Source organism: Musa acuminata, chromosome BXJ3-2 (assembly GCF_036884655.1).
Source record: "Musa acuminata AAA Group cultivar baxijiao chromosome BXJ3-2, Cavendish_Baxijiao_AAA, whole genome shotgun sequence".
Taxonomy (NCBI): Eukaryota; Viridiplantae; Streptophyta; class Magnoliopsida; order Zingiberales; family Musaceae; genus Musa; species Musa acuminata.
Window position 1 is genome coordinate 20,299,812 of NC_088350.1, and position 26,367 is coordinate 20,326,178.

General features: G+C 39.1%; 4 protein-coding genes across 5 annotated transcripts; 2 read left to right on the forward strand and 2 right to left on the reverse strand.

The window, feature by feature from the left end:
• The first annotated feature begins 584 nt into the window (after window positions 1–584).
• On the forward strand, window positions 585–2,148 carry LOC135630871 (cytochrome b561 and DOMON domain-containing protein At3g07570-like). The gene is made up of 4 exons (XM_065138135.1): window positions 585–903; window positions 986–1,385; window positions 1,451–1,734; window positions 1,803–2,148. Exons 1-4 carry the CDS (start codon window positions 718–720, stop codon window positions 2,040–2,042), a joined length of 1,110 nt encoding a protein of 369 aa, XP_064994207.1. The 5' UTR covers window positions 585–717; the 3' UTR covers window positions 2,043–2,148.
• A 1,155-nt stretch (window positions 2,149–3,303) lies between these two features.
• Window positions 3,304–5,056, forward strand: LOC135631014 (RHOMBOID-like protein 13). Its single transcript, XM_065138378.1, has 2 exons — window positions 3,304–3,462; window positions 3,665–5,056. The coding sequence occupies exon 2, from the start codon at window positions 3,934–3,936 to the stop codon at window positions 4,747–4,749; it is 816 nt and encodes a 271-aa protein (XP_064994450.1). The 5' UTR covers window positions 3,304–3,462; window positions 3,665–3,933; the 3' UTR covers window positions 4,750–5,056.
• A 1,846-nt stretch (window positions 5,057–6,902) lies between these two features.
• Window positions 6,903–19,577, reverse strand: LOC135631199 (probable transcription factor PosF21). 2 transcript variants are annotated; one of them, XM_065138673.1, is made up of 6 exons: window positions 18,957–19,577; window positions 17,597–18,466; window positions 16,147–16,279; window positions 8,174–8,258; window positions 7,308–7,679; window positions 6,903–7,130 (listed from the first exon to the last, which is right to left on the reverse strand). In XM_065138673.1, exons 2-5 carry the CDS (start codon window positions 18,283–18,285, stop codon window positions 7,312–7,314), a joined length of 1,275 nt encoding a protein of 424 aa, XP_064994745.1. In that variant the 5' UTR covers window positions 18,286–18,466; window positions 18,957–19,577; the 3' UTR covers window positions 6,903–7,130; window positions 7,308–7,311. The 2 variants fall into 2 exon arrangements, with proteins under 2 accessions (XP_064994745.1, XP_064994744.1); XM_065138672.1 differs by having other exon boundaries at window positions 6,903–7,679.
• A 104-nt stretch (window positions 19,578–19,681) lies between these two features.
• Window positions 19,682–25,872, reverse strand: LOC135631198 (calreticulin-3-like). Its single transcript, XM_065138671.1, has 14 exons — window positions 25,704–25,872; window positions 24,871–24,978; window positions 24,478–24,670; window positions 22,562–22,820; window positions 22,413–22,469; window positions 22,294–22,341; window positions 22,019–22,105; window positions 21,876–21,933; window positions 21,030–21,097; window positions 20,803–20,898; window positions 20,658–20,714; window positions 20,265–20,366; window positions 20,044–20,079; window positions 19,682–19,952 (listed from the first exon to the last, which is right to left on the reverse strand). The coding sequence occupies exons 1-14, from the start codon at window positions 25,855–25,857 to the stop codon at window positions 19,941–19,943; spliced, it is 1,335 nt and encodes a 444-aa protein (XP_064994743.1). The 5' UTR covers window positions 25,858–25,872; the 3' UTR covers window positions 19,682–19,940.
• Between the last annotated feature and the right edge of the window lie 495 nt (window positions 25,873–26,367).

The window sequence follows — 26,367 nt, forward strand, 5'->3', positions numbered from 1 at the left end:
ATACATAGTTTGATGTCACAATGGTGTTCCATTCTAAAGATTCTGGTTCTCTCTCTCTCTCTCTCTCTCTCTCTCTCTCTCTGTAAATTCTTCTCTTCCCTCTGAAAACATCTTCATCTTTCATCTGACAGATGAACCAAGACACAATTAAATTCCATTAGTTCAAGGTCATCCTTAAGACTTGAAAGCAGACAAACCATTACCTGGCCAGGTTGCACAACACTGCTACTCCACCTAATGCTAACCCACCTTTAGATCAAATTGGTAGTGTTCTGCAGCATGACCATGGCGTGTGGAATCCACACTCGATGAGGATTATATTAATCCAAACAAAGGTATAGATGTTCTATGCCCATGTGATGTGGAGAAGGTTCAGGCAACCTTTCCCCGTCCTCCACCTTAAGCCATCGTAAACAAATGCCCACTTGAGGATTCCTCCACATCCATGACGGCAGCAGTGACAACGAATGCCTCTCAGGGAAGCAAAAGGAAGCAGCCATGTCTTTTCCTTAGACAAAGATGGATCCTTCTTGTCTACTCATCAAGCATTTGTAGATTGCCAAATGACTTGGTTTCAGAAATGCACGTCAAAGCCATAAGAGCTGCTTGATGACACCTTTCTATAAGAACATGAAAGCAAGAGCTTCTGCCTTCACCTCCTCCGTCTTCTTCATCTAAGAACACCTCACCAAGGAAGGCCACAGTAAAAGAGAGGAGATGGAGAGGAATAACACCACCATCTGGCTTGCCATCTTCCTTCTTTCGCTCGTTGACTTCTCCTCCCCTGCCAACTCCCAGTCAGACTCCTGCTCCTCACAGCTCAGTGTCAGCAACCTCATCCCTTTCGACACCGCTTCTTTCCACTGCTTCTCTGCCTGGAACTCCGAAGGCTTCATCCTCAGGGTACTCTTTTGATTCCTTCACCTTCATGCATCAGTATGTTCTGTAGCAGAACGCAGATCTAACATGCAGCATCGCCTCACAGTACGCACAGAGTGGACAAAACCTTTGGAACTTCGTCCTCTCCGCTCCCGACGCCGGCTCGTACATCTCGATCGGCTTCTCGAGCGATGGGAGGATGGACGGGAGCAGCGCGGTGGCGGGGTGGATCACCTCCAACGGTCCTGGGATCGTGAAGCGGTATTACCTTGGGGGGAAGAGCTCGAGGCAGTGCCCGCCCGACCAAGGCAGCCTGCAGCTGGTGGCCAACAACTCGCTGATCGTGTCGCAGTCGTCCCGCCTCTACCTCGCCTTCCAGCTGAGCACCTCGCAGCCCGCGCCATACCTCATCTACGCCGTCGGTCCATCGAACAGCATCCCTTCGTCGGATTACTACCTTTCTACTCACCAAAACCAAGCATCTGCTTCCATCAATTACGCCACAGGTGAGCGAGCACCAGCGATACCTTCCTAACCGGATGAGTGATTCTCACAGTGCTGCATGGATCAGGGGTGGCGTCTGATGGTGGAAGCAGGGGATTCCCAGCCAGAAGATGGCATGGGCTGCTCACCATGTTGGGGTGGGGAGTTCTGATGCCTGTAGGAGTGATCATGGCGCGATACTTCAAGCATCTGGATCCTCTCTGGTTCTACTCCCACATCTCCATCCAAGGCATCGGATTCGTGCTCGGTCTGGTCGGCATCATCGCTGGGTTCAACCTTGACGATAACCTGCCTAATGCTGACACCCACCAGGCCATTGGAATCTGCATCTTGATCTGCGGCAGCCTTCAGGTACCACCAGTTCATCATCTGCTGTCCTCAGGAACCAAAGGAATGCCATTAACATTCTTGTTCTGCAGGTCATGGCATTCCTCATACGACCTGACAAATCATCCAAGATCCGAAGATACTGGAACTGGTACCACCATTATGTGGGCAGGGCTGCGATCGCCTTGGCGGTGGCAAACATCTTCCTGGGGTTGTCCGTAGCACATGAGGACCGTTCATGGACTGTTGGGTATGTCATCTTCCTTGTCGTCTGGGTGATTGCCAGTCTTCTCCTCGAGTTGAAGAGGCGCATGAAGAAGGATGATCTGTAGCACGAGTTTTGATTCCCTGTCCTCGTTTTTTGTTCATCCCGATGTTGCAGAGAGTTGATTTCTCGCTACCGTCTTACCATTGTATTCATTTTACACCTAGTTATATATATTATTCTTCTTGGTAAGAGTTGATGAATTGCCATGAGCAAGAGGAGGTTAAAGCAGCAAACATACTGAACATTGAAACATTATCCTTCACATAACATGGCATGGCCACTCCGAAACAATGTTAGTCATTTGTGTGAACAAAGTTTGGCTATTTTGGACTGGCTTTTCTGAAGTCAAGTTCTGAAACTTTGTATTTGGATTAGAGCTTCCTTTGGATCCTTAATTCTAATGATAGAAGAAACATTGAGACAAGAAAGGAAATTAGAGGTCCAGCTTGCAGTAATTGAACAGATTAATGATGATGGGAGGTGAAGAAACACAATCAAACATCTTTTGATTGCAAATGGTCAGATGGTGGAGAATGGATCAGATTAAACAGGAATGGTAGGAATACTACAGCTAAAAATGAATATAATATTTATGGATTTTTTAAAAGTATTATTATCTTAAATGATAGATGTAATCTTAACAAAGATAATATTTCTATCTATTATTGCCAGGTTTTATCTCTCTTAAGCAAGCCCTATATCTTATATATTTTTTATCAAAATTATTAATTACACTAAAAACAAGAAAAATCAATCTCGTGTAAATTAAAAAAAACACATTTTCTATGAATTTTTTTTTTCACATATTCATAGTATATGTGAGAAGTGATTTTGGTCTAAAAATTATATATATATATATATATATATATATATATATATATATATATGGAAAATGGTAAACCTCTTGGAAGCAAGATTATATTATTTTGTGGCAACATATTGGAATCTCAAAATATTTCAAAAAATTATTTGAGCTATTATTATCACTTTAGGTTTTAGAAATATAAAACTTCTAAAAAAAATACTATATTTAAACAAATTGATAAAAATAAAAAAATATATATATATTCATTTCATTAAATTAATACATAACATTAGACCAAGATGTATCAAGAAAGGAAGATGTATTTTCCAAACAAATTGCTCAAAATATTGTTTTCCTACAAAAATTATCCTACCCACTTAACATTCACAACAGGATGCGTTCAAGAGGGCTCGAACTCTGACTTCTCGATCGCGTACGGAGCGCCTTAATAAACGTGCCCGCACTGATCCTTGATGGATGATATCCCAATCTTAGACCGGCCGGTTCATCTGAAGCCGCAGCCACGGCCCAATTCCGACGGCATCGACCACAGGCGCCTAGAAATCCCTAGAATATAAGAGATCGACCATGTTAATTGAAGCCTCCCCAAAACGATCCCGAGATCGGACTGCGCGCATCGTGTGGATCTCCAGCGGCAATCCCCCTTCCCGACCAGTAGGTGCGAACAATCGTTAATCTCCCTCCTTGCTTTTTCCCCGGAAACAAAACCCTTCTCTTCATTTGTCGTGTGATTCTCACTACTTATCGACTGCTAGATCTGTTAATTTTTTGATTGGCTATTTAACAGCGGGATATAAATTGAAATTGACAGATGGTTGGTGTGACTCTTGATCATTAATTTTTTTGTTTTTGGGGCACAGGGTTTGGCACTGTGAATCCAATTTCTTGTTTGGGGTCAGAATAAAAGATCCGTGGATGATATTGGGCACCGTGATCATTGTCTCGGGCTACTTTTAAGTATACAGACACTATCTCTTGCATTTCAAGTGTAGATATTGGGCACCGTGATCATTGTCTCAGGCTACTTTTGAGTATACAGATACTATCTCTTGCATTTCAAGTGTAGGCTCTGAGCTGTTTAGGGATTGTTTTAACCGTGATTCGTTGATCTTAAGCTGGTTGTAGAGAGATGGGGAAGCCACTGATCTATGAAATATGGGAAAAACCTGCGAGTAGTTGTGTCATAGGGATATGCTCTGCGATTTGGTTCTACATTCAGAAGAAAAACATTGGCTACTCGAATGTGGGATTGAGTTACGAGACGGCGATCGCAGGACAGTATTGGAGAATCATTACATCTGCGTTCTCCCATATCAGTGTCGTGCATTTGGTTTTTAACATGAGTGCGCTTTGGAGCCTTGGAGTCGTAGAGCAGCTGGGCCACCTGGGCCTCGGGATCGAGTTCTATCTCCAGTATACTCTTGTTCTGGTAGTCTTATCGGGAGTGTTAGTTCTATTAGCATATCATATTCTGATTCAGAAATTTAAGCTGGAATACTTTAGAAGAGTGACGGCCGTGGGCTACTCATGTGTGGTCTTCGGGTGGATGACGATTCTTGCAGTGAAGCAGCCATCTTCGAAGCTGAATCTGTTTGGGGTTCTCTCTTTGCCAATCAGCTTTGCGCCCTTTGAATCGTTAATCTTCACTTCCATAATTGTACCCCAAGCAAGTTTCATCGGCCACTTGTCTGGTATTATTGTTGGCTATTCAATAGCCTGGGGTTTGATTCATGGCATGAGCAATTACTGGGCAATTTCAATGCTTGGATGGCTTATACTCATGTTTATACTAAGCCTGAAGCGCACTGGGGCAGTTGACCTCCCCTTCATCGAGATTGAGCCTGTTACAGATCCTTCACTTCCTGCTGTCGGCTTTATTCCTTCTGGTAATGGACGAACTTTGCAGATGAATATTTTACATGGCAGAGGTGCGGAACTTGTGTAACTTTTGGAGCAAAATACATCGCCAATAGCGGGCACATAACATTGCTTGCTTGGAACACCCAAGAGGAAATATAATATTGTTTTTTATTATTATTCTCATGGTAAAAGATTGTGCTGTTTCTAGATGTCAGAGAATTCCAATTGTAAGCATTCTCATGGTCATGACACAAAATTGTTATGCAAAGTGTTGTATATGTTTCAGTCAATTCATGTCTTTGAAAAAATCAGTTTTGGAGCTTTACATAACTGAATATGTGGACTGTAGATGTCATATTTTAATGGTTTCAGTCTCAGATCTTGGAACTTGAGTTTTATGTGTCATATGTTCTAGTCAAAATAGAAACATCTGGTTTTGTATTTTCTATTCTTCACTGCCACTAGCCAAAACTGGTTTTGTACTTTCTTTCATCGTGAGATATTTTACAGTTATCTACAGTTGAGGAGGATCTCTTGTGGGCTAACTTGTTAAGGCATGCATTTACAAGCCAATGAATTGTGATTATTTGGCATATTGTGCAATACATGATGAATGACTTTTCGCATCTTTTTAAGTGAATTTTCGAGAGTTGTTGAAAGTTATTTTTAACTGCTTCAAGTAATCAGAACCAGATTTCATAGATAGTGAATCATCATTGCATTTTATTTTACGTGATATATCATTTGTTGATGTGAAATTTCCTTTTGTTGTATTTGTAAAAGTGAATTGGTCATTCATTCCTTTATCTATGTAGTTTACCTCTGCTTATGGATTTTGATGATGGAAGTTGACAGGATGTTCCTCCGCATTCTCTTCTCTTCCCCCTGTAGTTGTGTGATGATTAATCATGGAGCCCATCTTGATTTCATATGGAATTGGTTTGCTTTGCATTCAAAGGAGACAATGATTCAACTGTGATAGTCATGTATGTATTTGTTCTGTTTCAACCTTCCTGCAATACAGAAATCAGCTCACTGGTAAATTAAGATTTGATCTGCAATGATATCTCCTCATGTGGGAAAATTTGTGTTGCCGTCGATCATTTGATTACAGAGGTGTAAAACAGTTATAGATCATCCAACTCTTCGACTGTGTGCCAACAGACATGCAGGTTATTTGTTGTCGATAAAGAATCTCTAATCAATACATATGTACAAATGATACTAATGTTTTCATGAATAATCTTAATTTTCTATCCATTCTTAATCTGTGTTTTATGTTGTGAATTTAAGATTTTAAATTATGTATTGAAAGAATTATTTAGTGCTTATTAGTGAAAAAGAAAGCCTATGCTACTTTGTATTAATGTTAAGTGGAATTTTGAAAAATGTAATACATTATAAAATAGGTTAATTTTTTTTCCAAAGAATTTGACTTTAATTTTGGCACATTTTATTAAGCATATATAGACCAAAGACTTTGAAAATAATATTATAAGTTAAAACTCTGTTAAATATTCATAAGAACATTAGTGGAAGCTATGTATCTCTTGCTAACATCTAGAGACTAATGAAAAATATTAACACTATCCAAATATGTTATAATTTTAAGACTAATTAATTAATAAATTACAAGATTTAAATATCTTTCAGCACAGTATTGTGCATTTGTGCACATTTTACAGTAAGTTATATGTATTGTTAATGTAAGCATTAGTACAAATTAGTAAGTTATATATATTGGTAATGTAAGTATTATACCATTTTCAGGAATTCCTTCAACATTATGTAAAAATAATACAACTACTATAAGAAAGAATCAATTCACAAAATTTCTAGTCCAAATTACCTATGAATGATATACATTATATTTTGTATACCTTAAAAAACGACAATTACTTGTAAAGGATTTAAGTCCCTTCAGTATGTTTTTATATTAGAAATATCGACTAAAAATTAAACACGATGTAATATTTTTTAATTAAAAACTCATGAGAACGTTATGGTAAATCCATTGCTATGTAAGAATCTAATATATATCAGCCATAAAAACACAAACCTTGAAGCTTTTCCTAACCATGCCAAGGTTGGCAATAGCATCATCTTGTGGATCATCTGGTTCGCATGTAACCTTGAATGTGAGTGCATGAGCTGCATTGAGATCACAACCTGCATTTTTCTCAAGGAACAAATCAACCAGAAGAACACAAGCAGGCATGGAATTTGTATAAACCTAAACCTCTTTTATATTGGTACCGTCAGAACAATGATAGAGGGAGGGGCTTAAAAATGATGCAACATCATCAACTTGTTTCGACCCAAATGTATCCCGACACACCAAAGATCCAATATGTGAAATGGAATAGCTGAGGCTCCAAGCTCCAATCTGCAAGTTACCCGGTTGTACCACCATGGGAAATAGCTCAGCAAGAGCATTAATTTTCATTCAGATGCCAAGCATGAATTCTGCAAGTTACCAACCATGATAGCTTACATACTAACCAAGAGGACCGACTACAAATAGATAATCACATTCATCGTCGGCAAATCTGAGTTGCTTTGGATGGTTCAGATACTATAACCAACGAGAAACAAGCAGGCGATACTTCATGGATAGGATTTAGATAGCTATGGAGCACAAACCATTTTACTCTTGAGCACTGTTGTTGTCCGATGTGGCCTCCCCACGTTGGTTCTGAGAAGTCGATGATCCCTTCATTCTTAGGTCTGCGGGTGGTTGCTGCTGTGGCTGCAGGGTGTGTAAATGCTGCAGCGATGACGGCGGCTGAATCTGATGTGATGGCTGCAGCTGTTGTGGATGCTGAGAATGGATCTGGAGTTGCTGAAATTGGTGGGCTGCCAGGAGAGAGTGCATCGCTTGATTCTGATGGTAAAATTGATGATTTGCCCCAAGGGAAGGTGGAATGGTGTTTGTTGACTGTCCACCATTTGGTAGCATCTGGCCTGTAGCCAGCTTCAGGTGCTGAACCTCTTCTCTTAGAGCCTCATTCAGTGCTACACCAATCAATAAGAGATTCAAAGTACATAATTGAGTTGTTGAACAGAATAAGAAAGCCCCTTGATAAGTAAAAAATTAGTATTGCATAAAAATGAGGAGATTTCATTTTAAATTCCAACTAGACAAAGGCATTATTTATAACGGTCACAATTGGCTTAGGATGTTCAATGGAATACTAATATCAAACCAAACAACCAGCTACACGAAGGTACATATATATCAGCAGATCTTGTAACAAACACCATCAGAGAACCTTATGTTGTGCCCATGAATCAAGAACCAACTAATCAGGCCACTAGCACCATTAATTTCATTACTCTTGAATGAGGAAGTTCATAAGTTAACATGGTTAAAAGATGAATGACCGAAAGATGTCTGAACCTGAACAAATCTTGTAAAGGAACAAATGCAAATGCCAGAAAATCATTCTTACATAAACGAATTTTAGCTATGAAATTAACAGATGCACAATACACGATGAGAACCATACCATCCTGTAAGTGAACCTGCTGTTCCATGGTCTGCAATCGCAGTTTTAACTCGTTATTTTCAGCCGTTAGGCCATTGGTGTCTCTCTGTGAATGACAAAATTATTTTTGGTGAATCTTTTGCACATCTCACAGAATTTGTCATATTCATATGTCAACTAGGAAAAGATATACAGGAGTACAAGATGATGAACTATACCACAATTGGCCAAAAAATTTAAAACATTGTCCTAATCATTTGATTTGTTATATATTTGAAAAATGGCAACAGAAAATTAAGTTATCGTTCTATGCATCATCGCATAAACATGGTATTGTTTAATAAAACTTACATCCATCAATAAAAAGAATCCAAGAGAGCTTTACAAGGATCCAATATGGTCCACTGTCTGTGTTTCATCACGTAGATAACAAGAGTCTTTGATTTTTCAGGCATTCACAAAAACCTCAAATACAAAATAAATGGAGATGGCATGCCTTAACATGTTTACATATATGAGCATGAGCAAAAATGTTTATAGCAAAATTCTGGATGAGGCTACAGCCCTCTTGGCTTTTGTGGGTAGGAATTTTTGTCAGGGTGGATATGGATCTATCCATTCAAGAACTAATTCCATATCCATTAAGTGGTTACAGAATAAAAAAATGAATCTGAAACTGATAATAAGAGCATACAAAATCAATAACCAAATCCATACCCGGTACTGTTTGGATATCAGCTTCGATTTAAGTTCTAAGTTGGCTTACAAGCAAAATGCATATCAGCTGTAGATATTGATACTATCACTATCATTAATTTACAATTAATTACAATATACCCACATGTAACTTAGCATGATTTCGACTTTTCTACCCATGATTTCATGAGTATCACTCAATCCAAGGTTTCATCTTTTAAACAATTAATCCTTGTCATCACCAATATCAAATTAAAAGTTAGTAATGTGGAATTGACATCATGGCATAGCTAACATTGTGGTAATATTCATGTGAACCCCACAGAATTTTATATACGTTGTGCTTTAATGGCATTAAGATGGTGTGTGTACCATCCATGAGAACCAATGGAAATCTTACATCAGTTGTGCTCACATGTTACCAGCATGGCTCCTATGTGATCTAACATTAAACCACACAGTTCATGTGCATCCCAAAAGCATATGTGGATTAGGCATTGCATAAATATAGAGCACATATATGCCTACTCGGACAATATTGTATCCTTGACCATGCATGTCATGTCAACACCATATTAACATTATTTTAAAGTTACAAAAGTGCTAATGCATAAATAATTCTTAATTTTGTCTACTAATATGTCAAGCTTTTGGTATTAGCTTTAAATTTAAAATTAGCCTACTCACAATACAACCAAACACAAAGGATAAATGTTACAATCATATCTTTAAGTGTCTGATGAATAATGTCAAAGAATAACTTTCTGATGAAGTACAACATATAACAAAATGTGTCTGGTTCCCAACTATTTTAGGGTCGATCTTTTGTTGCCATTGTGGTCCCAGTGGAACCATATCCTTAATTAAGAATATTTAAATCTTCATTATAGTTTTTATTAAAACCATTTTAAATATTCATTTACCTTTCCTCGGACCACTAGCAGTAATCATTACTCCTATTTACTGCATCTGTAGATCAACTTAACATATGCTTATACTATCTTATTTTATCCTCTACCGAAGTGACACTAGTTCCTATTTCCTATCAACTCCATTTATCCATCTCAATATTCTCATCTTGATCAATACAAACATTTTATATATGTTACCTATTAACTGTCCAACATCTAAAAACTTTCTTATAATTTTTTTCTTTTAATCTCAGAGGTACCTGATGATTACATAAAATTCTTGACATCCTTCATCATTTTAATAATCTTTTTTTTCTATGAATAATATTCTTATCAATCTCTTCATCTTATTGAATAACTAATTCATGATATCTAAAATTTTTATTTAATAGATATTTTTACCCATCCAACTTAACTATATGGTTTGTTCCTAATATTACTAAAACAATAGCTGACATACTCAATCTTAATCCTACTCAATATAAAATGTTTATTTTCTAGGTATTGTCCCCATAACTCAAGTTTAATATTATTCTATTTAGACTCTCATCAACTAAAAACGATATCCAAGGGATATTGTAAAACATAAGTGGAGATAATTATAAGCCAAGGGTGTAAACTAGACAAAACTTTGAGTAAATAACAATATACCCTCAAATTTTGGTATGACGGAATATTAAATACACATCCTATACTATATCAAACAATAGAACCAAACAATTACCAATTAACATGTTTTGAATATAAGCATATAAGATATATGGATACACTTATCATACAAGCATTAAGTATATAGAATTGACAATATGTATGTAAAATTGACAATGTGTCTTATTGGATATTTTAATGAATCACATAGTATTGTGAAAAATCACATAGTACTTGAAAAATCAGATTGGATTTGAATCTGATGCTATGTTTATTGGGGGTTGGAATCAAATGAACATGTTTAAAAAATCTATGGATTGTCACGAACTTGGCTGGATTTGCCTAAGTCATACGGCACATTTGTGTGTCCGTTTGCAAAAGGTCAACCTCTCGTAACCTCTTAGGGTCCCATAAGGACCTAGCAAAGAGAAGACATGTTAGAAGAAGCATTATACTTAAGATCACACAGATAGATATTTCAGCAAACACTTGATAGACAATGCAAATTACAAACATATACTTCACAAGATCCGAATGGTCGAACGACAAAGGGTCTAAAAAGGTTCGTCACGGCCAAAAGATCCCATGAGTGCCCACATCACACTATTGTGAAACAAGATAACGAACCAGCTCAACACAATACCCCAAAGGCCCATCCAACTATGTGCCACCTAGGGAGCTCCATGGTGTTGTACTGGCTAACACTTCGCGCCACTCTGCGCAGCCAGAAAACACCCAAAATGGTTGCCTAGATGGTATATTTTTAGGCAATTTTGCCTCTGGGTGATGACTGCACACAACCTTCATGTACATAACTGAAACGACCACAAAAACCAACTAAAATTGGGCTATCAAGCCAATTATAAGCCCTCTATATATTGTGTAAAGCATGAACAAAACTGAACAACACGAACATACAGAAACATTACATTAAACACCTTGCCAACAAGGATGTCTGTGATATTCTCCCCCACTTATTCTTTCGATGTCCTCATCAAAGCCTTTATAAACGCTACAACGTCTCACCTTCGTTGAATCTTCAATCTTTTACTTTAGCTGCAATGCACCTCCCTGGGCTTTCAACTACTCTATGTCGTTGTTGTTGAGTAGTTGAACTTTGATCTGCCAAAATTATTTTAACTCGCCACTAACTCTAACTCTGGTGTGGGGTTGGTCGAGTTGTGCTGATCTTCGCTGGTCCCTACAAATCCTTTGGATGAAGGAAAAGACCTTTCCTATTGTACACTAGTCTCTCAAACATCTCGCGTCGCTTAAATTGGATGGATGGTTGTTGGAGCTTTAATATCACCTTGTAAATTTTGAAGTTTTTGAGATCTTTCCTTCGTAAAATTTGCCCATTGATTTCTCTTTTGCTCGGTTGTCACCTCCAAGTAAGTTTGCATCATCTCTGTTTTCGATTGGTATTTTGTTGGGAAATAAAACAGATAATCTACTCTCGATAGAACCAATAGCCATTTGTGAGGATTTGACAAATATTATTTGTTATTACATCTCTTCGAAGGGTCTTTGAACAATTGCAAAGCTCGTCTGCCAAATAACTAAGAGAACTAGGGTACTTCGTTTCGCCCATTCTCTTAAGAGTTGAGAAGGCTCCACCTCGAGAGTTGTACTTCATACATTAAGCTGGTTACTAGCCTTAACCTACTCTTTACTCACACTTATGAAGCACCTTAAGTGTTTGCACTCCTTGCGCTGAGTTAACTATTGTGATTCACCTTCTCATTGCCATCAAACTTCTGGAATGCCAGAAGTTTTGCTTGGAAAGAGCAAAATTTTGCCGTAACTAGAGCAAGTCTCTATTGGTTTTGGTGATGAGAAGTTTGTCAACACTAATCTTACATAGTTTCCTGGTCTCTACCCTTCTGCCTTATCATGATACTTGGAGTTTGCCTTTACATTCTCCACCTCCTCGACCTCTTTTACAACCATACGCTCTCCCTCCATGAGAGCAAAGAATCGATAACTCCACGGAAGTCCCACCTCTACAGTACTATAGCGCTTTTAAGCCCATGGCCCTACTATTTGTTATCTCGTATCTACGTTCCCTTTCGAGATTAGTAGATTTGCATCAATGGCACTATGGTACTATTTTGAATCTACCTCCATGTCGATTGATACTTGGCTTTGGGAAGCTAAGTCTCTCTAGACTCATCGTCGCTTCTTTGCCCCTTTCAACCACCTGCTTCAACACCTTTGTGTTCTCCAAGTAGTTCACCTTAGTCGATAGAAACATAAACTACAACTCTTATGCATGGCCTCCATTATCATGTTGCAAACTCATATCGATTTTGTTCTCCTTTGCATTCTTAACAGTAATGTTCGCTCGCTCGACCTTGTCCTTTGACTTGTTGGGATCCCTCGAGTGAATATGAGCTTTAGAATAGGCTAACTCTCTAGTCACTCCGAGATTATACCTTTGTATGATCAAGATTCCCTATAGGACTCAATGATACTTGCATTCGGAATTCCTCCTCGGTGGTACGTAACCCCCATATGCTGATGACCAAAACTTTCATCCAATGCAAAATTTGATACACGCACCAAAGCCTCACCTCTGTGGTACCATGACATTCACTCCTTAATTTCATAGCTCTTCTTGTTATCATGTTGCCCATCGAAGTGGGGCTCCTAATAGCTCATGATCATACCTTTGTATGACCAAGTCCCTCACTGGACTTCTATATGTGTCACATTGCCTTAAATTGTTCCACCATGATTCGCTACACCATGTCGCCTCTTGGTGACATCTCTTTATTGTATTTTGATCTTTTTGCGTGATGAACTCGGACTATGATCTCTCCATATGTGGCCTCCGTCAGCTCATCGTAGGGTCTTCACTACCTCCGATTGTGTTTTCTCCTTCGACAATAGACCTTCGTCCACCCACTCTTGGGTCACACACGGATGAAGTGTAGCTTTCGGACAGCCTATCGCCCAACAACTCTCAAGATCCACCGACTTAACTAGTGGTTTGATGCATCATTGTCTGGATCCTACGCCTCTACCCCCAACACAGTCTCCGCTGCACCCAACTCTCATTGTGGTAACTCGAATGGTAGCACTATGACATATTCTTCAAAGGTGCCCGCCTTCGTGCCCTCTTACCCTATGCCAATGCCTTCTGACTCCAGCTTCACTTCTGTAAGTTGAGTCACCTTAGCCCCTCTGTCAATTGTTTCACTGAGACAAGATACATGTGTCTCGAAGCTAACTTTAGCACCATACAAGATGAGTCGGCTCCATCATAATGAAGAACCAACATGATCTCACTCTTGCCTCTATAAGAGTTCATGTCCTTAACCTCTGTCTAAGAAAAGCTCTTATGCCTCTACTTTATGTTCCGTCTTCTATATCGACTCTCTTCATGCAACTTACGCACTTCACCAAATTCCACCCAAGTTGCTCCACTTCTCGATTCATATTGAGATTATGGTGGCTCTTGTATCCACCATTCCATGGGTCAACCCTTTGTTGAGCCCGATCTTCACTTTGACTCTAAGTGTTTCTTCGTTTGGTGTTGCTTGGAGTCGCTCCCCAACTTGATCTCACAATGCATCAACCAATACATTACCTCATGCGAGATCATGTGATGCCTCCTTGTCACAAGCTCGGTTCGTTGAGCTTTATAGAGCTTTTATCTTGAGGTACCTCCCTCAACATATGTGATCTGCTATACATGAATCTCCCTTTGGCCATCCCAAGACTTTCCTCTTTGCATCCTTCCCTTTGGAAGTTACGGAAATCATCATCTCCTTGACTACTCCGCCTTGTTGAGTCAACTATGCAATGTTTCGCCACCACAAACGTACTTTCTAGATTGCGACTCTTCACCAATACAGTCTCCATTGCAGCTTGCAAGGCCTAGTAATATGTTGAACCTGCTGCATAATTTAAACTTTTACAGATATATCATTCTCATGCCAAAAAGAAAGTTTATATGCTTCATGGCGCTAAATTTCAATTGCCTTAGGATAGCCACGGATAGTCCGTCGTCCATATACAATCCCTTACATGAGTACAAAACTCTTCGAGTCAACAATTTCCCTCGCCTCTGCGAGCTTTGCACAAACTCTTTCGGTTATCAAGCAACCCCTCCCTCCTTACACGATCTCATCCGTTGCCAAGTGACCCCACTTGCATAGAGCACCGTCAAGTTTGTTTGAGTTGCCTTTTGATAGCCATGGACAATTCACTTGGGATGGCCACATATAGTCCATCGTTTGCATACAAGCCCTTACATGAGAAACAAATTCTTCGAATCAACAATTCCCCCTCACCTCTGCGAGCTTTGCAAAAACTCTTTTGGTCGCCGAGCAACCCCTCCCTCCTTGCATGGTCTCATCCGTCACTAAGCGAGCCTACTTGCATAGAGCACTATCAAGTTTGGTTGCCTACATTGAGTTATAGCTTAAACTTGACCATCTCAACCTTTGTGCACTATGCGTTCTTCCCAACTCATTTATCTTTGTGGTGTCTCTTGCGCGAAGGGTTAGCCACTCCTCTGAATGCCAAACTCGGATACCCGCTCCTCTAAGCAACTCCTTTCCCCACATCTCTATGCATGTTTCCCTCAAGCACATGCATGTTAGTTGCCCTCAACACATTCCAACTAGGTTCCTCATGTTTGCATGTCAAGTGTTTCTAAGTGTGTTCGTCCTACTCTGATACCATTTATCACAGACTCTAATACACGATAACATGTTTAAAAAAAATCTATGGATTGTCACGAACTTAACTGGATTTGCCTAAGTCATGCGACACATTTGCGGGTCTATCCATAAAGGATCAATAGCCCCATAACCTATTAGGGTCCCCTAAGGACCTACAAAAGAAAAGAAGTGTTAGAATATACATTATACTCCGGATCGCAGAAGCAGACATTTCAGAAAAATACTTAATAGACAATGCAAATTACAAACATAGACTTTGCAAGCTCTGAATAGTCGCACGACAAAGAATCCAAAGGCATCTACTATAACCAAAAGTCCTCACAAGTGCCCACATGGCACAGTTGCAAAACAAAGCAGTGAACCAACCCTAGGCAATACTCTAAAGGTCCATCCAACCATGTGCCACCCAGGTAGCTCCAAGTTATTGTATTGGATAACACTTCACACTAATCTATGTAGCCAGAAAACACACAAGATGATTTCTTGGATGACTTATTTTTACGCAATTTTGCCTCTACATGACGATCGTACATAACTTGCATGTACAGAATTGAAATGGTCACAAAAGCCAACCAAAATAAGGATGTCAAGCCTACCATAAGTCTTCTACATGATGTGCAAAGTATGAACAAAACTGAACGACATAGACATATAAAAACATTACATCGAATACCTTGCCTACAAGGCTATCCATGATAGGATGTTGAAATAGACAATGCGAGTCTATTGGCATCAGTAGTGTGAGGAAAGGGGGAGAGAGAGAGATCTAAGAAACTATACTAATTATTATAAAAATCGAATTGAATTCTCTTAATTTAACTGCAAATATTACCTTATACAAAACTCTATGGTAAGATAAGAATCAAGTAGTCAAATCTCAAATAGTTGAAAGCCATGTTAGCGCAACTAAATGGAATCGTAAGATGATTAAGATATTAGTTAGATGTGATGTTAGTTACTACCTTATCTTAACCTAATTATTCCATCTAATAATTTTCTGCCCATGTTTAAGAGTATGATCTATGGAATGATAAAAAAGATGAAATACCTGTAGCATTGTCAGTTGAGCCGACAATGTTGTTGCTTCAGTTTGTAGAGTCTGCACCTTCCGCTCAAGCTCAGCAATGTATCGCATCTTCCTTTCTTTTGATCTTGCAGCTGACTGTCTGTTGGCCAAGATCCTATAACAAATACCAACTCTAATCAAGAAAGAAAATCCTGCATAGGGTGTCAAGGGTAAAACTTATAGCAAAAGAATATCTTCTAGCAAGAAAAGTCAGTTTAGATATAGAAATTAATTACTGGAGTCGTGAACTTATGAGCTTGTGCATAAATACCTCATTGAAATAAGTACATCCATAGTCAGGAGGCATAGCAAGACATGCAAGTGAAGAACTTATTGCATAAGAATGCCTAATATCTAGTTAACCTAAGGAATGGAGAGTGTTCAACAACAAATGAGCATAAAAAATTATCTCAATGGCTGATTGGCATGCTCTTATAAAGCTGAAATAATCTTAAAGGATATTACCCTCAAGTGAATCTGACAACTGAAGTAAATAACACATAACTATCTCAAAGACAGGCATCTAATTTATGTTTTATTATGGAAACAAGTCCTGCAGGTACCATCACAAATTCATTTTGTTAATTAAAAACAAGCCACAACAACATTACAGATTTAACATTCATGGTAAAGTTGACTGAAAGTTAACCCATTAGTAAATTAAAATATGCATATGAGCTACTATAAGGAGAGAACAATCATGGAAATCACAATTGTGGCACAACACATCACCTGATGGCTATAAACAACAAATTGAAGTAGCTGCCACCGTATGTAACTTTGTCCTTAGTTACATCAGAAGGAACTGGATTTTAAAACAAGATGAATGAAAATTTCTATGACAAATAACATGGAACTTTTCAACCATTATCACCAATAAATATAGGTGCCGAGAAAATTTGATGATGACCACATCAGCAGGTGTTTATCATGGCAGATGCATCTTGAAGATGCTAATATGGAATCCCACATTAAAGAGGAGGAGCCATAACTTGGTTCATTCTCATAGTTATCTGAATGTTTAATCTGGATGAGCTAAATGGTTCTCTAATTAGTTGACATAAATTAACTGGGAATGATGTGACAAGCAACATCATTTTTATGTTAAAATAATGATAAACAACAAAAAAAATTGACAGTATAAAAGATCATAAATGACAATAATAACAAATGTTAGCTGACAGCAGTCTTTCAAGTTATATGTATGGACTAGGGTGATATTCTTTTATCACTCAAGAATTAGTAATAACCAAACAAGGACCTGGTGTGTCTCAATATGAGATGATGAACCTATAACGCATCAGTAAAAGCCTTATATAGCATGCATTTGGTTTCGGTGTCAATAAATACTTCCAAACTAACAATTAATTTGACAAATAGTTCTACTGAATAACTTAAAGGAAAATAAATAACTTTATTTGGTAAGGAAGACCTCTTTGTGCGCTTTGGATCAACAAGAGCCAGTTCTGCAAGTTTTGCAGCTGACATGGCTTTCTTCGCCTCTGCAGATAATGGTCCTTCCCCACCAGACAGCAGGAACTCTGACTTGATTGCAGTAGATCCATCCAAAGATTGGCTATGCTGATGCCTTATCCTTGGCTTCTCACTCGAACTCGATGCCACATTCTCACCCTGAAGAGGAGCCTGAACGGGAGGCAAAGCAGACTGTGAAACCTCACCAATCGACAGAGCAGCAGAGGTAGCACCAGAGCTGAACTTTTCCACATCGATGTACATGGAAACGAGGTCCTCCTCAGTCTCATCAGACAGCGATGGTCCACCATGCGACCCCACCACACCAAGGTCACTATCAAAGCTGATATCATCTGGGAGGCCGAGTATTTCTGAGTGTGCTCTACGGTGACCAGCATTCCTTTGCGGGAAATCAGGCATCCGGCTGACATCATAGCTGAACCGCCGAGCATCAGATGGTGTCTCGTAAGCAAAATGACCAGAATTCGAAGATGGCTGAGAAGAAGAAGAGGCTGAGAGATCACCCATAAAGCTGAAACTGCTCGAAGGGGAACCAAAGGGGGAGTATCGTGGCAAATGGGGCGGCAAACCACGACCACTACCTCCACCTCCGCCTCCGCCAGGTGCTGGCGACTTATCCTTGTCCATGACTATGGATGGATCCACAGAACTCAACAATCACAAAGGTACCACCTTTCTTAGAGAAACCAGTACGGAATCCAGAAACAAACTTAGAGACGAGGTCACAGATGGAACCCCAACGATCAAAGATCCGTAACTCTTCAGGATCAACGAAATGTCCTTACTTTTTGGACAATCGCCTAAACATCTGGTGGACGTGAAGGAAACACAAAGTCAAACACAAAACATCTATAGATTATGTTTATGTCAGCAAACGATAGAGCTTTCTTAAGATCTCAAACCCAACAAAATCAACTACGAAAAGAGAAGCGATCGAACCAAAAATAGAAACGTTTTTCCGCTAATACGAGTCCTAGAAACGGGTCGCAGCGACAGGGCCCTGAACCCTAGAAATGCCGAGATCTGGGTTTCCAAAAGCGAGAAAAGATGGCCGCTTTTTAGGAAGCGAACTATCTGGACCCAAAAAACACTCGAACGCAGCAAAGAACAGATATTCTGAGCCGGCAGACACTGACTTCCATCTACTAATCAGATGACATTGACGGAGGGGCGTAGGAATGCTTTACGGGGCCGGGAGGATTGAGGAGATAAGCATCACACGGTTTCAGATAGGAAACCCGTAGGATAAAGAGATTGCTAAATAAACATTTCGTACCACGTTGCAACGGATTACAAACCTTCGCTGCGAACTCTCCCCTGCAAGTAATCGATCGATGAGTCGGAAGAACTCGTTGAGGCAGAGCGACGCTGAACCCTCAACCCCCGTCGCTGAATGCATTCCCAAAAGAACAGCGACACTTCCGGTGAGACCCGGTCGACAAGAAACAGCGGCCGGCTCGTCGTACGGTAGTCCGACGGCTGGTAGGTAAGTGGGCGCCACGATCTTCGTGCGCGACCGCGAAACGAAAGATCCGACGGCCATCTTGAGACCGTGTTGACGGCGTGTGATGGTCACGTGCGTTCGAGTCCGTGGATTGGGCTGGCCCACAACCTCATTTGGTTCGGGAGACAGGAAACAGCCTCCTGCTCGTAAGGCAGTTCGACACTTGGCATTTGATGAGCGAGAGCAGCAGAATTCATGCATGATCGTCGAACGGAAGATCTAACGGCCGCCTCTAGACACTGATGACGGCGTGGTCACGTGGGTTTGAGTCAGTGGATTGGGCTGGCCCAGTACTCAATAGGCTGCTTCGATCCCGCCATGTCGCGACAGAAAACAGCTCCCTATACCTATGAGAATCCGAGACCTGGCCGGCAAGGGAGAGGGGATTCCTTCGAGATTCGCGCATGATCGTGGAACGTTCAACGGTTGCCTTGAGCCCTTGATGATGGCATGCTATTGTCACGTGAGTACGAGTCGGCCCACTGGGAAGGCAGTTGGTCCAAATTAACACAGACAATATCTAATAAGTATGTAGTTGATGAACTCAGTGTTTGCCATCCATAACATTGACATCGATCTGACATAGATAAAATGACATAAACATAGGTCCAAATTAACTCCCATCACTTTCACGGACAATAAGTTATTTGAGTAGAAAACTGCCAACAAAGTTTTATATAGAGAACATTCATCATCATTTGAAGCATTCCCCTCTGCCCAGTAACAATGCCAGAAGTCAATGGTCAGTCAACTCCTTGACATGAATTCATGCTAGGTTTTATAGTTCATCCTGCAATTAAGACAGTGCAGTATTATTAGGTGAATCATCAAGATAGCGCTAGTGAGTATGAAAGTAATGACAGAAGGAGCTCAGTACTTACATGGTAATCATCATCTAGGTAATCCCTATGATGGCGCTGCACACAAGATGTTTCTAGTTAGGAAACCATTTTAATTGAGCTACAAACTACAAAAGTATTTAACTCGGATAACAAATCTCGGCAAGGCAACATGGGGTAAAAGGAATAAACTGAACAATCTCCATTATGAATGTTCTAATGAATTCTGGGTTAATCAGAAAAAAGAGGAAATATGGACATACTTTTTTGTATCTATCCCTGTATCTCTCCCTGTCACGGTGACGTCGATCATGTCCCCGTTCTCTTCTTCTACGCTCACCTTCCTCTCTTGCCCTTTGAGCTTCCTGTACAAAAAACAATAACAGAATGAATTGTTAGCGTGTTAGCGGAGTAAGCATTTAATGAAGCCCTAAACAGAGCTCAATCTCGGAAAAAAAAATAAAAGAAAAAGGATCCATGTAGCCACCCTGGGGCATTTAATGGAGAAGTTTCAAACAGAGCCATACGTAAGAAAAGATCCATATAGCCACCCCATAGATAGGACACCATGGCTAGTCACCATCATTGGTGATTTGTTTAATGGAGAAGGCATTTATAGTGACGAGAATGTATTCAGAAGAGAAGAAATGTCACACCTCTTCTTCTTTAGCTTTCCTTACTTTCTCTGCTTCCTCGAAGGCCTCCTTTTCGACCTGACAGTGGAAAAAAACACCAATTGTATTCAGTAGATGAAGTACATTGAAAGTTATCAACTATGAACCAGAAAAAAGGCAAATGCACCTCTCTATTCTTAAGAACAGTCTCCTGGACAACCTCTTTTGCATAATCTGGATCATCACATATCAGGATGTTGTCATAGACTGAACCAGCCTTTACCTGCAGTGTCATTTGCCTTGCAAGTTATGCATCATTCAACTTCACATCAAGCAGAAGCCACATATATATAGATGAAAGTGATCAATCAAACACAAACTTCATCAAAAGTAATGCCAAGCATGCAACATTACCTGCCAAACTTCAATACCAACGTATTGCAAAGGCTTCAGCACATAGAGATCAGGGTCATCTTCAAACTCTGATAAAAGGTAAAGGATTAGTCTAGCCATATAAAATTAAAATATTTTCCAAAAGAATTTAATTTACTGAGATGATCTTCAAAAAGAATTTAATTTAATTATTTTGAAGAGTGAAGAGAAGAGAAAGATGAATGAAACAAAGAGAAAAAATTGACTAAATGTTTAATTCTTGGCACTCAAAAGATATCTGGTACAACAAAACATTACAAAATTTCTAGTGGATTTCTAGAAACTGAACTTGTTTATTCTCTTTTAGAACTTTATGGTGCAGTTGGAGAATCTATAACTCGAATTATAGCTTCTGAGGCTTTGAGAAATGTTCAATTGCTTCATTGGGATTTCCAAAGCATTATACAGACATTTTTGCAATGTAGAGAATGTAGAAGTAGTGGTTGAAGTTTTTCATATTGCTCTTACAACCCAAAAAACATGAAATTGAACCCAAGAAAAAAATTAGACAAATTAATGTTTCCTTACAGTTCACAATACTGCAAGAAGATATAAATGGAAATGTTTAGACATTAAAACTCTTTTGTCGTCAAAAAATATTTACCTTCAAATTTTGAAAGGCTTAGACCATCCATGGTTGGTTGTAGTCCATTAAATGTTAAAGATATTATATTTCATGCAATTAAGACAGTCTTTGTCCAGTAGTACCACTTTCAAATTATTCACAATATCAAGAAGATAGAACATACTAGTATACTACTACTCTAAAACTGTGTTTCTCCATTGGACTATAAATAAGTTGGTAATTTGATATGATGCTTATCTTACCAGGATTATCAATCCATGGGGTCTTCCATTTTCCTTTGTAGTTGGGGTTCTTGATCTTCTGTAAACTCACAATAAAGGATGAAGAACAGTATTTGTGCAGTCTACATGACACTAAAATCACAAATTCTTCTGAAATAACAAACCTTGCGTTTCCATGGTCCCTTGTAAGCTGGATTTGGTATCTTTGGTGGTTTCCATAGTCCATCTTCATCATCATCCCATGTGTCAGGCTGATAACAAAAGAGTCAAGATAATTGAACCCCATAACGAAAAGCAAACAAATACTTTGGCCAGAAGAACATGTCACCAATTAAGCTACAATCTCCTGATATATCACAATCAATGCATGAAGAACATGATGATTCCAAGAGTGCAACTTGTGCATTATAACAGGAGTTCCAAACTTCCAGAGGCATACCTTTTTTGCCTTTGGATCAGGAATTTCCTTTGGAATTGAATCATATCCCTGAAACATGCAGAAAAAAGTTAGAAACTCACATACACTCAAAGAGTGTTACTATGCAGGATGTGGCAAACCTCTGGTTTAACATCATCAGGATCTTCAATGTATTCCCTGTCATCCCAATCTTTGGGCTGAAACAGTGAAGAGCACGTCTTAGAAGATTTCCAATGGAGAGAATCAAATTACAAGTTTCTTTTATCATGATCGTTGATCAAGGTCCAACCTTTTTAGCATTGGTATCTTTAATTTTTCGAGGTGGAAGTATATCCCAGTCGGTATACATGCTCCCAGATTCTCTTTCTCGGTTGTCAACGAGAAGACTATAAGAGGCATCGGACCTAAGAATAAATGTGTATACATGTGCTAGCTTGTCAGTCTCGCATTGTAGATCCTTTTTGATAGGATAATTCTGTCCCTGGTAGGAAAGGATCAGATGGAGCTTCTTCGTTTGTGTGCCACATAAATCAGGCCCAAACATTAAACTGCATAAAAAAGGCAAAAGATTATTGGGCAGATTATATTTCCAAGTGACTACTTTAACCAGCAAATGTCATCCCAAGAAATATCACCGAGGAACAAGCTATAATATTTTAGTGAATTTAAGAGCAAGGTTGGGCAAAAAAAAGTAAATCTCATCTTGATGCAAGGAAAATTTCATTACCACAAGGCATTAATACAAACCTACAGGAGTCCTCATTCCTACATGACTAAAAATCATAATAAATGCAAAGAAAAAGAGTTTGCATAGAAAATGACCAAGGAGATTAGGCTGATATTAACCTTCCCCATTAGGTATGAACTTTATCAAAATTTTGACAGATCACCAACATATGATTTATGTTGCATGAACATAACAACAAGATCCAAAATACCATAGCCCAAGTTATTAATAATAGGCTAGTATTTGAGTACCAATCAGGTACCAATGTCCATAATGTGTTGTTCCGGTATTTCTACTGAATGGTACACCGAGTTGTACTGCACAGAATCACTAAAAGGTAATTAAAATACAAGTGATATACTGAGAGGTACCAAGTTGTACGATCCACCACCAGTTCTTGGTCACCAATATATGCCATCAAGTATCAGTCCATATGGTATTATAAATCATGATGTTATTAACCCTTAAATCATGTACATTGGTCCATCCTTCAGTATCTCTGAGAGTCGGGGCATAGGATGTCACAAACTCACCTACTCAAGTATATGCCCTTGTCATGGGGGACCCAGAGTCTGATATATCTGTGGCCATGAGGTAACTTATGTAGATCTATAGACATGATGATAATATTAGGTCTACAGACAATATTATCTCACAAATCTAGTAGCCTAGTGGCTGAATAAGTTGCAATGAATGGGCCTAACATGAATAACCATGTGACCCAATAGGACTAAAACCAAGTTAACAATAAAAATCATCTGAGAAATACATACTAATTCATCCTGTATTATCTGCCAATGTAAAGCCATAGAGTTGCCAAAACCAAGGAGTCCCCCTACCAATGGTAAACCTATATCAGTTCCTTGCTGAACTAATACGGTACATGACAGGATGATATTCATGCCAGTACTAACATATTGTCCTGCCCCTGCCACAGACTTAGACTCTCTTCGAGAAGTGTCAAGTAATCAGGAAGTTTAGAAGAATCACAGACCAAGATTTGCTAATTAGATGACAAATTGTCAGAATCAGTTGGTTTTAACCAAAACAGATTTGCTTTTGCAATCTTTAAACAAGTGCATGAAACTGGATTCTACAAACATGGTCATCAGTAGGACCGATAAATACCACCCCAAGAATTGCTGTACCATGATGCAGTGTCAACTAGTTTGCATGTATGACACAACATGTTGCTGCAAGTTAGTTGTCAAAAGACATTTCCTAATAGATTCCTGATATAGAAGTTCCTGAACTAGAAGAAATCATATCCCACCATCCCATTCTTATACAAAGCAATGTGTTTGTTATTACCACAGCCAATCAATCAAAGAAAAGTACTGCAAAAGTCCAGTTATGAGTCCTCCAGAAAATTCTTGACAATGGTAGAAAGGTCTACTTTTTGTTGGATTAAGGTTATCTATATTTGTACAACAAGATAAGTCAACAAATAAATTTGTTGATGAAAAAAAATACCATACCTGTATGGAGTATCACCACCAAATTTCTTCTGATTGACATATCCAGAAAGAAGTTTGATGTAACCGCCACCACACTCGATGTCCTGCTCAAACCTAATAGAATATTGGACCACTAGTGTCCTGTTCTTGTTACTAAATTCTGGAAATTTTGCCGATATTGCAAAATGCCTGGCATCCGTGTGTGTTTGTATTCCTGAATAGGTCAGTGTTGTCACATAAACAACGAAAGTGCATTTGGATTAACATTTCAGTAATGAAAGCTACTGAACATCATATCCCATGCAGTTAACAAGGTTTACCAAATATGAAGCAATAACTGTCTTTTCTTTCAAAAGCAATTAGACTTACATTAGAACTCTACTTGTGAAGCTAGAAATAAGTTATTATTCAGACCTTTGTCATCTGGATCGCCCGGCCATTTCCCTGATGTATGTTTGAAGTAACCAGCTTTTCCTTCACTCCTTTTCCAATCTGATTTTACCCAACGGCTCTCCCAATCATCTTTTCAGAAATATACAAAAAAAATTGCATATATCAAAGTTAGTCAAACACAAAGAAACGATATAATATTTGTGAATTATTAATCAAAGGTTAAGAAAAGTCAAAAACCTTCAGGGTTGCAAGAAACCAAAAAAGATAAACTTCTAGATCATTCGAAGCCTCAGCACATAAGCTCACTCAGAGGCAGAAGCATGAAACAACAAGTTGTAGAAGCCACAGTTCAAGTAATATAACAGCTTTCATATGTCTTCTCAAAAGTATTTGTACAATCTTGGAATGCACATATGATTTAGAAATTTCAGAGTTATAACATACCAATCCACCAACTCTTCCAAATTTTTTATCATCATTCTCAAGATTTGGACTTCTCTAGAACTCTGATCAGATCAAAACCAACGATCTGCTCTGCTAGCAGGCATCCGATGTCTTATCATTTGACATAAACAGCATAGTTGAGCTACCAAACACAGAAAAAAGATGCTAGTTTTCTACTATTGGTACTGATCTGGTTCTCCTGTGGCCCCTTCCTAACTCAAAACTCATCGATCCCAGGTTTAGAAACGAAAAAGGGGCAACTAACTACGTGATTTCAGAAGAGGCAACTCAAAGAAAATGTATCTTTTATATTGCGCAGAAATGAAAAGATCAATCTCTACACCAAAAAAGAACAACTCGAGAAAAGGGAGAAAAGGGGGAAAAGGGGGAACATGGGAAGACGCGTATACCGTCAAATCGCTCCTCAAAGAAGATCTCCGACGCGGAGAGCTGAAGAAAGAGTGCGAAGGAGAGCAGCAGCAGCTTAAACTTTGGGAGTAGATTATGAGCTAAGAACGGTGGTTGCGCCATAGCCGGCCGCCGCCGTGAAACTAGCGGAGCCATGAGTGCGCTAATTATAGAAGGAGGTCTCTGATAAAAGTCCCTGTCGAAGCACCCAAATTGCAGCTATACCCCTCCCAAATAAAACAAAAAATATAGAAAAACATAATAAATAAACCCTTAAAACTATAAAAAAAGATAATTAAACCAGAATTCGGATTTGAATGTGACTTAATTTTTCTACACGTTATCTTTTTCCTCCTTACATATCGCTTTCGTGTTATTAAAGAAAATGATTTGAAAAAAATATATCCCGGTAAGTGGCATTCCTGTGATTTCTAGAATCTGAATGGGCATTTTCGTGATCTTGAAGCAGAAGTGCTGACCAACTGACCGCGTGCGGGAACTCGCAAGTCTCCGTGCTCGGAGACCTCAAATGACATCAAAGCTTTACTTCCGTCGATCACCACCTTCGGAAAACATAAACGGGAGTGTGGTATTGCACCTATAAGCTAACGGGTATTCGATTGGGTATGCCACGAGATGTGCCTATTATTACCTATTATTTGTAAA